The sequence below is a fragment of the Phocoena sinus genome, chromosome 2 (genome assembly GCF_008692025.1).
Source record: "Phocoena sinus isolate mPhoSin1 chromosome 2, mPhoSin1.pri, whole genome shotgun sequence".
Lineage (NCBI taxonomy): Eukaryota > Metazoa > Chordata > Mammalia > Artiodactyla > Phocoenidae > Phocoena > Phocoena sinus.
In genome coordinates this window covers 145,030,012-145,044,454 of record NC_045764.1, presented here as the reverse complement: position 1 = coordinate 145,044,454, position 14,443 = coordinate 145,030,012, and the positions used below count along the sequence as shown (strand labels likewise).

Genomic DNA, 14,443 nt, shown 5'->3' with positions numbered 1-14,443 from the left:
TCCTCTTGCCACCAAGGCCCACATCGGGTGTCTGCTGGCCCAGCACTCGGTGTGGAATGTGTGCTTAGCTTTCCCAGAGGTGCCCGTGCCTGCTTTCTGGACGTCCTGCCTGTGCTGGGTTGATCCTTAATTCCTGCAGCTTCTCTTAAAGTTCTTTGGGCTTTGGGCCAGGAGCCTAGAGAGATTCTGCAGGGGTCCTGAGGGGCCCCGCTTCTCATCAGCACCTTATTCTAGGACTCCCAGATTGGAATTCCTGCATCTCCAAGATGCTGGCAAAGTCAGTCTGAAAGCCTGAGCCTTGGGAGCCCCAGGGTCTCCAGTTTGGAATTCCAGGATGGGCATGGATTTTCTCACCCCTCCACCTGAGCTGAGTATTTCGATTCTACCAGTCATTGGATTAGTTTCTTTCCAACATACATGTTGGATCTCAAACTTAGGCTCTTCTTCAGGGGCCCCCAGTTCAGCCGCCAAGATCTCTGTCTGGGCTCACTTGATCTGTGGAACTCGGCCCGGGCTGGCAGAGAGGATGGCGAGGAGCCTGTGAATTCAGAGTCTTGGGAGGTGCCTTCCAACCATGTGATCTGCAGGGGCGGGGGGAGACGTCGTCACCGCAGGCGTGTGCCAGGTGCTCCCGCTGTCGTGAGGCTGACCGTGTCCCTCTCTGTCTTGTTGCCAGGCCGAGACAGCCGCCAATCGCATCTGCAAGGTGCTGGCCGTCAACCAGGAGAATGAGCGCCTCATGGAAGACTACGAAAAGCTGGCCAGCGATGTGGGTTCCCTCTGGGTTCTCCCGGCCTGGCCCCAGCAAGGCCCCGCCACCCTGCCCTGAGAGACGAGGGGGCCCCAGAACCCGTACCTCCACATCTGTGCCCAGGCACAGTCCCAGGCTGGGTGTCATCCCTCATCCCCAGCAGTCCTCCTAGAGCGGCTTCGGCTCTGCTTCTGCTCTCCCAGAGAGCAGAGGGTGGGTCCGGGGCCAATCTGGGCTTTGGAGAGCCGAGTTCCAGGCTTTTTCTATCACCGAGAGTAAGCCTGGGAAATCCCTTCACCTCTCTGGGTCTTGTTTTGTTTTTCACTTAACAAGTGAAAGCTGTGCTAAGGGACCTCGGAGGCCTTTCGAGACCAGTGAATGTACTGTTGTGCTGGGGGTTTCGCTTGGACTAGAAAAGAAGTATGCGGTTCTGAGAGGATGTGAATGGGGGAGAAATCAGTGCTGGCTCAGGCTAGCTTAGCAGCTGGGCCCACCCAGGGGACAGGAGGGGACAGGACTGGATTTGCTGTTCTGCCATTGGCTGCATTTGGGTTAGAGCTCCACTTGCTTCTTCCTTAGAAGAATTCAGCCCTCTGAACAGCTCAGCCCAGCCTCTCGGTAGATCAGATCTGCCGTCCAGCATAGGGACAACCCAAGTTCTGGTGCCCAGGTGCCTGGGTTTAATCCCTGTGCTGCCATTCCACCTTGGTCACCTTGGCAAGTCACAGAACCTCACGGCGCCTTGGTTACCTCCTCCGCCACCTGAGGCAGGATCACAGTACTTAACCCCATGACGACGTAGCTCTCGCCATCATTCAGATGAGTTAGTTCGGGCCACGTGCCTGGTACCCTGCAGGGGATCACGTCTTTCCTCTCATCACTTCCACTCTCCTCCATCACCTCATCGAGGAAAACAATCCCTGCCTGTGCCCCAGAGGCCAGCCTCTTCCTTTTTGAGTCAGGGACCCACATTCTAGAATCCTAGAAGGTCGGGTGGCAGGGGCCTCAGGGAATGAGTGTTCACACCTTCATGATAAGATGAGGAAACTGAGGCCCAGCCAGGTAGTAGACCTAGAAATAGAACTCGGGTCTCCTGCTCTTAGCTGAGCCATCTTGCCCCCAGGTCTTGCCTTGGCAGGGCAGGGAGGTTGAGTGATGCTGGCTGTGAGTTAACACACCCTCGCGGCCAGGCTTCATGAGGTCTTTGATTCTCAGAGGGAATGCCCTGGAACCTGGCCGAGTGGCCTGGGGTGGTAGTTGGGAAAGAGTGTGCCGTCAGGAGAGATGCCCCCCACCAGCATCAGGAGGAGAGGGAGGCCAGTCCTTGCCCCCATCCCAGCATCCTCCCCCGCTACCTCCAGCTGCTGGAGTGGATCCGCCGCACCATCCCGTGGCTGGAGAACCGGCTACCCGAGAACACCATGCACGCCATGCAGCAGAAGCTGGAGGACTTCCGAGACTACCGGCGCCTGCACAAGCCGCCCAAGGTGCAGGAGAAGTGCCAGCTGGAGATCAACTTCAACACGCTGCAGACCAAGCTGCGCCTCAGCAACCGGCCCGCCTTCACGCCCTCCGAGGGCAGGATGGTCTCGGTGAGCACCCGGGCTGCCCCCACCCTGAGCTGTGCTGGATCACCATCAAATGCCGCATCGTGAGTGGGGCAGGGCGGGGGCGTGTGCTCTCTACCTGCCCACCCTGCTCCAGAGACCAGTTCTCCCTTCCAGGTGACCGCCCAGGCTCCAGCCCACACTCAGCCATGTGGGGTTCCCTCCCTCCCCAGGAACAGAGCCCCTTCTCTCCTCACCATTCCGGGTCAGACTTGCCCTTCCAGACCCCTGAACATCCACTTGGATCTGCCCCCAGCACCTTCCTCCCTACCCCTCAGAAAAATCATCTTTGCAAACAAAATCCCTCTTGACATGTTGAACCAAACAGGGTATAACAGCAATAAGGATAATTTTCACTTTCACGGAATCTTACTTAAAAATTGTTTTTATTACCTTAAGTAATAGATTTTTTGGTAGGATATTTCAAAGGTATAAATAAGCAAAATTCAGAAAATAGAAATTATTCATAATCTTACTACCCAGGACCAACTTAAAAGATGTTGGGGGGGAAAGAGATTCTTTTAGTCTCTGTAAATGTAATTTTTAAGGGAATCGTAAAGCATGTTTTAATTAATAAGCTGCTTTAAAAGCAACAACAATATATTGTGACCAGGTTTCCATGTCATAAAATTTTCTTCATTTATGTCACTTTATGTTATTTCTCCCTCTTTACCCTCTCCGCAGAACGTGAGAAATTTTATGAGCCAGGGAAACATGTAAAAGAAAATTTAAAATTCAACAGGGTAGAGCTTTTGCCCTCTGCAATGGAGAGTTGATGAGACATGAGTACATAAGGCAGGAATGGAAGGGACGGGGAGAAGCATGCAGACAGCATTGGAAAAGGAAGCAGGATCATGGGGGAACTCTGGGGGACAGGGAAAAGGCTGTGACGTTGTACATGCAGTTTGGAAAACTGCATCCTTTTACAGGATGAATCAGCAGTTTTTAGATGGCCAGAGCTGCTGCTATCTGGAGGGTGCTCTGTGCTTTAAAGCCCCTCCTCTGGGTGGATGCAGTGTGGCCCTTGGCACATGGCAGGGACCTGGGTGGCACTCGAGCTGGGTCAGCCATCACGGCCCAGGGGTGCCCTTGTGCTAACTGTAGGGGATGGCCCTGTCAGTGGCTCCCTGTCTGAAGGCCTGTGGGTTTATGCTCAGTACCTGTCACTATCTCTGGGCAGCTCCTGGCTGGCTCACCCAGGCCAGGGTCCCTACAGGCTCCAGGCTATTATTGCCCAGGGCCCGGAGGCTGGGGCCCATGAGTGGACCCAGAAATGTGGGAAGGCTGGGAGGCTCCCACACCTGTCTGCCTCGTTCAGTCTGTTGCTCTGTCTCCCTGGCTGGCCCTGTGAGCTCTGTGATTGCTCAAAATCCTGTCAGAAGCCAGTCCTGGAGCACAGAGGGCCTTGGGCTTTCTGCCCACTGAGCTGCACACCCAACACCCCGTAGCTGGGCAGCCCCACTCTCTGTCCAGGAGGCCTGGTGCCCGGGAGCCCTGGGAAACACCGTGCGGGCTGGACGGGGAGGAGGCTCCTCCTGGAAGGCACGGAGCAGCTCTGGGGTTTCGGGAGGCCAGGCGGGCTGACCCTGTGCCTCCCATCCTTAACAGGACATCAACAACGCCTGGGGTTGCCTGGAGCAGGCAGAGAAGGGCTATGAGGAGTGGCTGCTGAATGAGATCCGGAGGCTGGAGCGGCTCGACCACCTGGCAGAGAAGTTCCGGCAGAAGGCCTCCATCCACGAGGCCTGGACGGATGGTAAGGCCAGCCTAGCCCCTGCCCCCTACTCCAAGGGTCTGGCTTTCATGCTGAACCACCAGCCACAGCTCCTTTTTTTCTTGTTTATTATTTGTTTTGTTTTGTCTCTTGCTAGTTCCTTGACATTAGGCAAGTGCATCAGCCTTTTGGTTGCCTCAGTTTTCTCATCTGTAAAGTGGGGACAATAATAGTACCAACCTCATAGGTTTATGAGGGTTAAATGACTTAATACATTAGATGCACGGAAAAGAGTTCCCGGCATAGCACAATGCTATATATGTGTTAATTATTCTTGTCACTATAATGATTTCTTCTTCCCTGAATTAGGTTGGGGTTCAAACCCCGACATTGCCACCTTGAAGCAGTGCAACTTGGACCAGTGGTCTTGTTTCCTTGTCTATTACATGCAGGTGATGATGTACCCTCCCGGATTAGTTTCCTGGGACTGCAAATTACCATAAACTGGGCGGTTTAACAGAACAGAAATGCATCCTCTCACAGTTCAGGAGACTAGAAGTCCTAAAGCGAATTGTCATCAGGGCTGGCTCCTTCTGGAGGCTCTGAGGGGGAGGTTGTCCAATGCTTCTTCCCCACGTCTGGTGGTTGCTGGCAGTCCTCGGTGTTCCTTGGCTGGTAGCAGCATCACTCCAATCTCTGCCTCCATCCTCACGTGGCCGCTTCTCTCTGGGTCTCTCTGACTCAGTCTGCCTCTCAGTTTTCTACTAAAGACACCAGCCATTGGATTTAGGGCCCACCCTGATCCAGTATGACCTCATCTTAACTAATTACATCTGCAAAGACCCTATTTCCAAATAAGGTCAGATTCTGAGGTTCTGGGTTGGACATGAGTTTTGGGGGGACACTATTCATCTCAGCATACCTCCTCATGGGGTTGTTGTATGCTTACACACCATAACTGCATTTTATGCTTGGTCGGGTGCCTGGCCCATGTAACACTCTCAGTAAATGGTAGCCCTTGATATCTTCCCTCCAATGCCTGCCCTTTTCCTGTTTCTGGCCTCCCATTGTAGTACCCTGGAGCCCTGGCCTTAGCACCTGCATGTCTCCATCACTCTGACCTGGAGGTTGTTGGGGCCATGTCTGATGTCTGCTTGTTGGCAGCTAAGGTTAACTCCAAAGAGAGAAGATCATACCTGGAATGGTCTTTTCCTCAGAACCTGGGCTGGGGCTGGAGAGGGGGCCATGCAGCCTTTTCAGCTGGAGCCCCTGGTGCAGACCAACTGGCCAGTGGAGCTCAGTGCCCTAAGACACCCCCACCCAGCTCTGTTGTGATCGTCAGACATTAGGCTGGAGACAAGTAGGGACGGCCACTTGGGGGTAGCGCGGCTTGGTTGGGATAGGAGTGTGTGCCTGGCTCAGCAGAGGGGGTTTGCTGAGCTTTGTATACAGTGATATGAGGTTGCTGCCCCACATTTACTGTGCATGTACGGAGCTGTTTATCCAAGCGTGGATGTGCGGAGTAGAAGGGGGATGGTGGAAATTGCACCTGTTCACCCACATGCTCCTATCGTGTCCTCTCCGGAGCCAAGGAACAGCTTGCCAAAAGGTACAGAGCAAGGATTGGCCCCGCCAGCTTGCCAGCCGCCAGCAAGGTCATGAGAGGTGCTGGCGTGCCTGTAGATGCCGGCACAGCTGCTGGGCACACGTACTCACGCTTGACAGTGTTATTGCCCGCTTACCCGGGAATTGCATTTCTTGAGACTGTCTAAAAAATTAACCCTAAGCATGGCCGAAGTCACGTGTCTGGGATGTTTGCGATGAGACCATCTACAGCAGTGCCGGCTGAGGGCCCTGAACGCCCCATGGTAGGGCGATGAGTGGTTACGCCAGTGACGGTTCGGCCACGCGACAGAATGTCATGCAGCCATCAGAGTGGCTCATGTAAAAGCCGCCGGAGCCAGAGCAGAAACTGATGACGTGCTGCTGAGTATTTTCAAAGCAGGAACCGGGGCTTCCCTGGTGGCGCAGTGGTTGAGAGTCCGCCTGCCGATGCAGGGGACACGGGTTCGTGCCCTGGTCCAGGAAGATCCCACATGCCACGGAGCAGCTGGGCCCGTGAGCCATGGCCGCTGAGCCTGCGCGTCCGGAGCCTGTGCTCCCCAACGGGAGAGGCCACAACAGTGAGAGGCCCGCGTAACGCCAAAAAAAAAAAAAAAGCAGGAACCTTATTTATATACACCTGATGGTTTCAACACAACATCCATATAAGGCAAGACTGAAAAGGAGTAGATAAGTAGGCTCATCTGTGGTATTTTTTCCCGAAACTTGTCATATTATTATTCTGACAAAGAAAAAGGAGTAAAGAGGAGGAAAGAAGCCCTCACCTCACAAACCAGCCTTCGTTTACTGAGAGGGGCTGAGCATCCCTGATGGGTGCGAACACAGGAGGTGGGAGTGCAGGCAAGGCCAGGTCAGCCCCTGCCCTGCAGCAGCTGCTTCCCAGGGTAGCTGATAACCATTGTCTAACAACAGTCTGGGAGGTCATTTCTCATCCCCTTTTTCTCCTGGGAAACAAAAATCCAAGAAATCCAAGTGTGCCTTGCCCCTAAAAAGGGAGGGCAGTGCACCTGATGATGGGAGAAGGTTCTGGCCACTGATGGCTTATGTGCAGAGTGCACTGGACATGCTACCCACACTGAGCGTAATTGAGGGGAGGGGTTCCTGCCGGGCTGCTGGGGACCAGCAACTATAACTGGAGAAACTCTAAAGATGGGGTATCCCTGAGGGGCTTGGCTTGTTTTTCCCTGGTTATACCACAGGCATAGATCATCGTTTCCTGCTGTTTATAAAGTTCATGTTATGCCCTAACTTCCCCTCCTGGTCCAGCATAGCCTTTGTACATCACCACGCCCGATGGCCCTGACATGCTCCGTGGAAAGTAGTGACTTTCCCGCCCCCGCCCCATCGTGGATGGGTGTTCCGGTTGCACATCTGCTTTCTCAAACTGCGGATAATCGATCATCGCATAGGGCACGCCTCCTCCTCGGGATGTACCGGAAGTGGAGCTCCCGGGCCCTGAGGGGTGGGTCGTTGGGGTCAAGAAGGTGGGGCCTCCCGGCTCCCGCCCAGCCTCGTGCCCTGTCTCTGACCCCAGGCAAAGAGGCCATGCTGCGACATAAGGATTACGAGACGGCCACCCTCTCGGAGATCAAGGCCCTGCTCAAGAAGCACGAGGCCTTCGAGAGCGACCTGGCCGCCCACCAGGACCGCGTGGAGCAGATCGCCGCCATTGCGCAGGAGCTCAAGTAGGCCCGGCCCAGCGGGCACAGGGGCGCTGTGGGAGGTGGGAGCGTGGCCTGAAAAGTCATCAGTACGGAAGGCTAAGGACGTTCCCCCCAGGTGGGGAATAGCCTGTGACCGTCCTGTCCCAGGCCTTCGGTCCTCACCTGTAACTGGTGTGGGACCAGAGGACGACCAAGTCTTGGCTCTGAGCTCTCGGCTGGCCTTAGTGGCTTCCTGTCATTGGGCATTTTTGCAGGGTTGGGGTGGGGGCCCTTGCAGAGGAGAACTGGCCTTCGCTGGTCTCCTGCCAGCGGTCTCCTGAAAGCCAAGGAGTTGAGAGTGGGAGGGGAGTCCTGGAAGGTCTTCATGAAGCGAGCACACCTGGCCTTCAAGTGCCACCAGCGCCCCAGCCCCAGGGAGAGGAGAGCAGGCCACGGAAGTCACCTGGGTCATCTGACTCCTCCTGTCTCCTCCTTCCCAGTGAGCTGGACTATTACGACTCACCCAGTGTCAATGCCCGGTGCCAAAGGATCTGTGACCAGTGGGACAATCTGGGGGCCCTAACCCAGAAGCGGAGGGAAGCTCTGGAGGTGAGGGCCCCCGAGGGAGGCAGAGGCCTGCCTTCAGCAACTCTCTTTGCTCTGGGCTGAGAGGCTCCACTGGGTTCCCCGGACCTTCCCCAGGCCTGGCCTGCCTGTGGAAGGCTCACATTGACCCTGGACTTGACCTTTGCCCTGATGGAGATGTCCTAATCGTATCCCATCCTCCGGGTTTAGTGTACTCAGCCCCACCCCAGCTGTTTGAGAACTTTCTTGTTCTCCAAGCCATACTCTCTGGGGCCCAGGCTGGGTGACTCAGTTGAGGGGTGGTCCGTACACCCCATATTAAGAACCGGCACCTCAGAGAGAGCCTGTTCTTTCTGTCTGAGTTAGTCTTGGGCTTCCAGACCTGAACCCCTTTGGGCTGGCCGGGAGGATCTCGAAGGCTGTTGGGAACAGGGGTGGGGGGACACGGTGATTCCGGACATGACTTTGCTAAACACCTCCCCACCCCCATGCCATTGGCACTCCCAGCGGACAGAGAAACTGCTGGAGACCATTGACCAGCTGTACTTGGAATATGCCAAGCGGGCCGCACCCTTCAACAACTGGATGGAGGGGGCCATGGAGGACCTGCAGGACACCTTCATCGTGCACACTATCGAGGAGATCCAGGTGTGCTGCCGCCCCCCCCTCGCCCCCAGAGGCTGGCTCCCCAGCTGCCCACGGCCCACACTCCTGCAGGACTGCCCCTGTAAGGAGAGGACTGAGGCTAGCATCCCCAGGATGTTATAGATTCGAAAGCTTTGCATTTTATTTATTTTGACTCAGTCATATATGCACATGGTATAAAAGCTAAAAGCTAAAAAGGCGAAGCAATGAGTTCCCTTCCTTGTCCCCCAGCCCCGAGTGCCCCTCCCCAGAGGTGAGCAGTATGACCACATGATCTCTGCATAGGCAAGCACATTTATTTATTAACATGTTCTTCTCCACACCCCTTTTTTAATGCAAAAAGTTTATTATGTACTGTATCCTGAGCCTTATATCTCTAACCTAACAATTATCTAGGAGCCCATTTCATAGCAATAAGCTGTTCTTTTGTACAGCTGAGGAGTGTCAGACGAAAAAGGTTTTGCAAAGTGTTGAGGAACGTGTGTTGGGGGAGGTCACCTGAGGAGCAGACCTGGAGCACCCCTTGTCCCCGACCTGACTGTGGGGTGGTGAGCGCCCCCCGGGGGGTTGCTGCTGACTTCACCAGTCCTGAGTGTGAAGCTGTCTGCACCTTCCCGTGGCCAGCCCAGCCGTCCTGGGGCTCAGCCGAGAGAGCCCTGGCTTGATACCGCTGGGCCTCCCAGCTGGTGTGCGGCCGGCCTCCGGTGGCCCCTCCACCCACCTCTACCCAGGGGCCTGCAGGTTTCCCTTGTCTCCTCTTGCCCACGGGAGGCACCAGTGAGTGGGAGGGACTTCCCTCTCAGTCACTGTGCTTCTCCTGCATGCCCGTCTATGTCCAGGGACTGACCACAGCCCATGAGCAGTTCAAGGCCACCCTCCCCGATGCTGACAAGGAGCGCCTGGCCATCCTAGGCATCCACAACGAGGTGTCCAAGATTGTCCAGACCTACCATGTCAACATGGCGGGCACCAACCCCTACACAACCATCACGCCTCAGGAGATCAACGGCAAATGGGACCATGTGAGTCCAAGGGCTGGGTGGGGTGTTGGCGGAGCCACTGTAAGTTTCAGAGGGGCGGGGATTCTTGTCTGTGTGTGTTGTTGATTTTCACTGACTTTTCATTGATTTCATTGTCACATAGTAAGTACTCAGTATCTGTCAAGTGAATGAATGGCTGAATTTCTAGAACAGGTCAATGTGTTCACTCTATTACTGACTGGCCCTTTCCCTTCACGGCTCTTGCATTTCCTCTTCTGAAGTGGGGGCAGATGGCTGGCCCATCCCAGTGTCCCATGATTGTTCCTGCCCCAGGTACGGCAGCTGGTGCCTCGGAGGGACCAGGCTCTGATGGAGGAGCACGCCCGCCAGCAGCACAACGAGAGGCTACGCAAGCAGTTTGCGGCCCAGGCCAACGTCATCGGGCCCTGGATCCAGACCAAGATGGAGGTGGGGCCCATCGTGGGGAGCAGGGAGAGGGTTTCCACCCTTCCCAGCACCATCCCAGCCATTCAGGCTTGCTCTGTCTCCTCTGGGACGGGACCTGTGGGGACTGTGGAGTCTGGTCTGCTGCCCTGTGGGTGGGGGTGGAGTCTATGCGAGGAAGGCCTGTGGGGTGATTCCGGTGTCTGGTTTGAGAGCAAAGACCCACACAGGGACACCACTAAGGAGTCCTTCCCACGGAAGGAGCGGTACCTAGGTGACTGGCTCGGCTTGCCCTTTGGCTTATGTGGCTGACCAGGTCTCCCTTCCTCCTGAGTCGTGAGCTTGGTCAGACAGGGTGATCTCCCCAGAGAGAGAACCGAGCTTTGGGCAAGCGTGGAATTTTTTGCTGAATTGTTGGGCCAGGTATGGGGGTGATGTAGATAAGGAAGGGACACTGTGTGGGTTAGAGCATGGTGTCCCTCTGAGCTCCTTGAGGGCGGAGACCACATCAAGTTCATGTTTGTGTCTTCCCTGCATCCCACCCCCACCTGCTTTATTAGCACATTGTGCATAGTAGGTGCTCGGGATATATTTGCTGAGTTGAACTGAGCGCACAGAAGGTGGCTTTACAAGCAAGGTGTGTTTACATGGATGAAAGACTGACAGAAACGGGGACTAGTCCTGGACCACGGAGGCAGGTGGGATTGAGGTGGGCAAGACAGGCATCCTAGGAACAGAACAGCAGGAGCACGGCCACTGAGAAGGTAGGTGAGGTGCGCTGAGCCTGTGAGGGACCCAGCTCAGGGAGAGTGCCCGAGATGGATGGTAGCCGGGATTAGGCTTCAGAAGGGAGTTGGAGCAGAGGAGTGAACATTTACATTAGCAGCTGACCTTGCATCCCCTTCCTGAGTCTCAGAGGTGCCCGAGAGACAGGAGCTATTCAGCCGGTGATAACATTATCCTTTAGGATGCTGTTTCCGTGCCAAGAATCATCTGAGGGGTTGGTCAATGACCTGGGGGCCCCAATCTCCACCCCAGGGACCCAGAGTGGGGCGGTCTGACAAGGGCCTCCTTCCCGGGTGAGCAGGAGATTGGGAGGATCTCCATTGAGATGCACGGGACCCTGGAGGACCAGCTCAGCCACCTGCGGCAATACGAGAAGAGCATCGTCAACTACAAGCCCAAGATCGACCAGCTGGAGGGCGACCACCAGCTCATCCAGGAAGCACTCATCTTCGACAACAAGCACACCAACTACACCATGGAGGTGGGTGGCACCAGCCTGGCTTCTCCAGAGAGGGAGCCCCAGATCCCCTTCTGGTTCACCATCCTGGGCTGGGGCAGTGGTGGGGGGTTACCCATCATCCAAGAAAACTGGCCATAGTAGGATAAACTCTGGCTTTTAAGTGAGGGGCTACTCGCTTCTCCTCACTCCTGGAGCTCTGGGTCTTCAGTCCTCAGTGCCTTCTGAATATTCCCGAGGAGCTTGTTGAGAATGCAGATTTCCAGGCCTCGTCTCCAGAATTTGATCCACTAGGTCTGGGATGGAGCTCAGCAATCTAAATTTTTAACAAACAGCCTGGTGATTCTGAGGCTGGTGGTCTCCGAACACTGGCTTGGCATCTGCTTTCTAAATGACCTACTTGTTTTGACCATGAAGGCCTGTGTGTGAGGTTATGGAGTTGGATATTCAGGGAATTACCCACTTTTTTGTCCTTTAGTTTTTCCTGCTGCCAACTTTGCCCTCCTTCCTGACCTGACCACACTGGTCATTCTGGTCTCTGCCATCCCGGGCAGGGACCACCACCCTCCTGTGCTTCCCCCTTCATCATCAGGGTCCTCTGTCCTGGTGGGTTGTCCTTGTCCTGGTTCCCCTGCCCTCTGGTGACACTGTAAATCCGGACAGAAGGCCTGGTTCGATTGCTTTGGCCATTTTGGTTGTCAGGGGAAGGAGTAGGCAGGGGTGGCCCAGGCCTGGGACCCCTTTGCTGACAGGCCCTGCCCACCCGCAGCACATCCGCGTGGGCTGGGAGCAGCTGCTCACCACCATTGCCAGGACCATCAACGAGGTGGAGAACCAGATCCTGACCAGGGATGCCAAGGGCATCAGCCAGGAGCAGATGAACGAGTTCCGGGCTTCCTTCAACCACTTCGACCGGGTGAGCCCCGCCCCCTGCACTCGCTTAGGGCAGCCCCGGTCCCTCCTGCCCCAGGGCCCTGGAGGGCAATGCCCAGCACGTGGGCCTGCTTCCTGGGCAAGTGTGGCGGGGGGGGGGGGGGGTGGCTGGGAGGAACTGCTGTCAGCCTGCCCTGACTCTGCACCGCGAGTCTTAGAAGCTGTCCTGGTGTCCCATGAGCTTCCCCGCTTTCCTGGAGAGAGTGCTCGCATTGTGAGTTAAGCAGAGAGCCTTTGACCCCGACCCTTGGTCTCCTGCGACCAGGAGTCAACCCCCCGGAGCCAGGCTGCCATAGCCTCAAGGGAAGGCCTGCTGTCTCCTGGCTATGGGGCCCATCCCTTGCCTCTGCCTCAGGACAGAGCAGGGGCTCCCTCCTCCCCTGCCCCCACCTCCCACCCCAGTGTAGCCTCTGGGACACTCTGCGGGGCTGTCAGAGTTGTCAGTCCTGGGTTCTCCTCCTAGCTCTGGGACAGGACAGTTCTGCGTGGGCTGCCCCTCCCATTGCCCTGGGGCTTTGCGGTGGCCACAGGGGGTGGGAGCATGGTCTTAGGTGCTGCCCACCCCCCCTGCCTGCTTCACTGCCCTCCAGGCACCTGGGTGGGTGGAACCCTCCTGGAAACCCCGGTCTGGGCAGCAGGGCCGGAGGTGGGCTGGGCACTTGTGAGGCAGCTGCTAACCCCTGTGGCTCACCGTGCTCCCCTGTGGCCTGCCTTCCGGAGCAGGGCTGAGTGTGCCAGGGAGAGGGCCCCTGGGCCTCGTCTGTGTGTCTAACCGTGTGCACTTTTATTTCCCCTCCTCCCCTGACCCTCCACCCTCCGCCCTCCCCATCCGCATGCCTTTGTCCCTGTGTCTCCCCACACTCGCTACCCTCCACCGGGGCATGGCCCACCCCTCCCCTCACGGCCTCCACCTCCCTGGCACCGCATGGCTCGCTGGCTGGCGCACGGCGGCCCCAGGATCACTCCGGCACGCTGGGTCCCGAGGAGTTCAAAGCCTGTCTCATCAGCTTGGGTTATGATATTGGCAACGACCCCCAGGTACTCGCCTCCTGCATGGAGCATGCTCAGGGGTGGCGTCCGGGGCGAGAAATAACGCGTTTCTCCTTTTTCTTTTCTCTCTCTGTCTGGATCTCCCTGTCTCCCCTTTCCTGTGGGCCGCGGGGCTCGTCTTCTCCTGCTGTCCCCCCCGGCCCGTGTCGGGCTCCTCCCCCCACTACTCCGACCTCTGCCCTCGGTTGTCTTTCGTGGGAACCTGCTCGGTGCCCACCTTCCTCTCTCCTCGCTGCTCTCCATCCTGTGGACGGATTTTTGCATCTCCCTGCTCTGTCTTCCTCCTTCCTGTGGACTTTTCCCCCGGATGTGTATTTGCATCTGCTCCTCCTACGTTCCTGTCCCCTTCCTGACCCCCGAACCGTACACCTCGACCTCCCCTCTGGCCACCTGGGCCATGTCTTCCTGGCCCTCGGCCGGCCCTTCCTCCTTGTGTCTCGGTGCCACTGGCCCCACAGAAGAAGACAGGCATGATGGACACGGATGATTTCCGCGCCTGCCTTATCTCCATGGGTTACAACATGGTAATGTAAACCCCGCTCTCTGGCCAGGGGCAGCCAGCTGACTCGAGAGGCCGAGTCCTGGCTGTGGCGGGCTGGAGGCCCTCAGGCTCAGGGTGCCCTCCTCAGAGGGGCCTCAAGATTCTGGTCCGTGGGGAAGATGGCGCCCTGAGGGCTGAGCCCAGCCGCAGGGCCTGCGTGTGTCCCAGAGACCTGGCCTTCTCGCCTCTCTCTGCTGGTTTATCTTTTGATATTTACGGTGGACGTGGGCCTTTTCTCTCCCACTGTGGATGGTGGGGCTGACCCCAGGGCTGCCGGGAAGGACTGGTGGTGGGCGCTCTGGGTGGGGCTTGGTTCTGCTTCATCTCGCATGAGGCGTGGAGATTTCCACCTCTGCCCGTGTGATGGCTCCAGCCAGGCCTGCTGCCCCTTTGCCGTTTCCTCAAGCCCCTCCCCAGCCTCCTCAGCTGCCAGCCCTCGTGCCGGCCCTCTGAGCGGGACAGGGGCCTCAGCCAGGCAGCCCGGCGACGCCTGGGCTGTGGTGCAGAGTGCAGAGCCCACGGGCCGCCCAGCAGAGGGGCAGGGGCACAGGCTTTAGAAACAGGGAACCCAGGAATAAATCCCAGCTCTGCCGTCACCAGCTTGGGGGCCCGGATGAGGTGAGGGGAGCCCTGCCCTACTGTTGTAATGGTTAAGTGAAGGAGCTCACGCGAGTGCTGTGCCCA

At 56.9% G+C, this 14,443-nt stretch overlaps 1 protein-coding gene across 22 annotated transcripts in view; it reads left to right on the top strand.

Moving 5' to 3' along the window:
* The window catches only part of ACTN1 (actinin alpha 1), a 101,912-nt gene that overhangs the window by 78,514 nt on the left and 8,955 nt on the right, over nucleotides 1-14,443 (top strand). For 9 of the 22 annotated variants that reach the window (XM_032621256.1, XM_032621239.1, XM_032621243.1 and 6 more), the window contains 11 exons: nucleotides 677-769; nucleotides 2,113-2,343; nucleotides 3,967-4,114; nucleotides 7,230-7,380; nucleotides 7,839-7,947; nucleotides 8,431-8,571; nucleotides 9,408-9,590; nucleotides 9,882-10,016; nucleotides 11,080-11,259; nucleotides 12,005-12,151; nucleotides 13,677-13,742. In XM_032621256.1, coding sequence (XP_032477147.1) covers nucleotides 677-769; nucleotides 2,113-2,343; nucleotides 3,967-4,114; nucleotides 7,230-7,380; nucleotides 7,839-7,947; nucleotides 8,431-8,571; nucleotides 9,408-9,590; nucleotides 9,882-10,016; nucleotides 11,080-11,259; nucleotides 12,005-12,151; nucleotides 13,677-13,742 — 1,584 coding nt within the window. Of the gene's footprint in view, nucleotides 1-676; nucleotides 770-2,112; nucleotides 2,344-3,966; nucleotides 4,115-7,229; nucleotides 7,381-7,838; nucleotides 7,948-8,430; nucleotides 8,572-9,407; nucleotides 9,591-9,881; nucleotides 10,017-11,079; nucleotides 11,260-12,004; nucleotides 12,152-13,125; nucleotides 14,378-14,443 lie in introns of all 22 variants that reach the window. The other 13 variants (XM_032621255.1, XM_032621242.1, XM_032621248.1 and 10 more) reach the window with 7 other exon arrangements.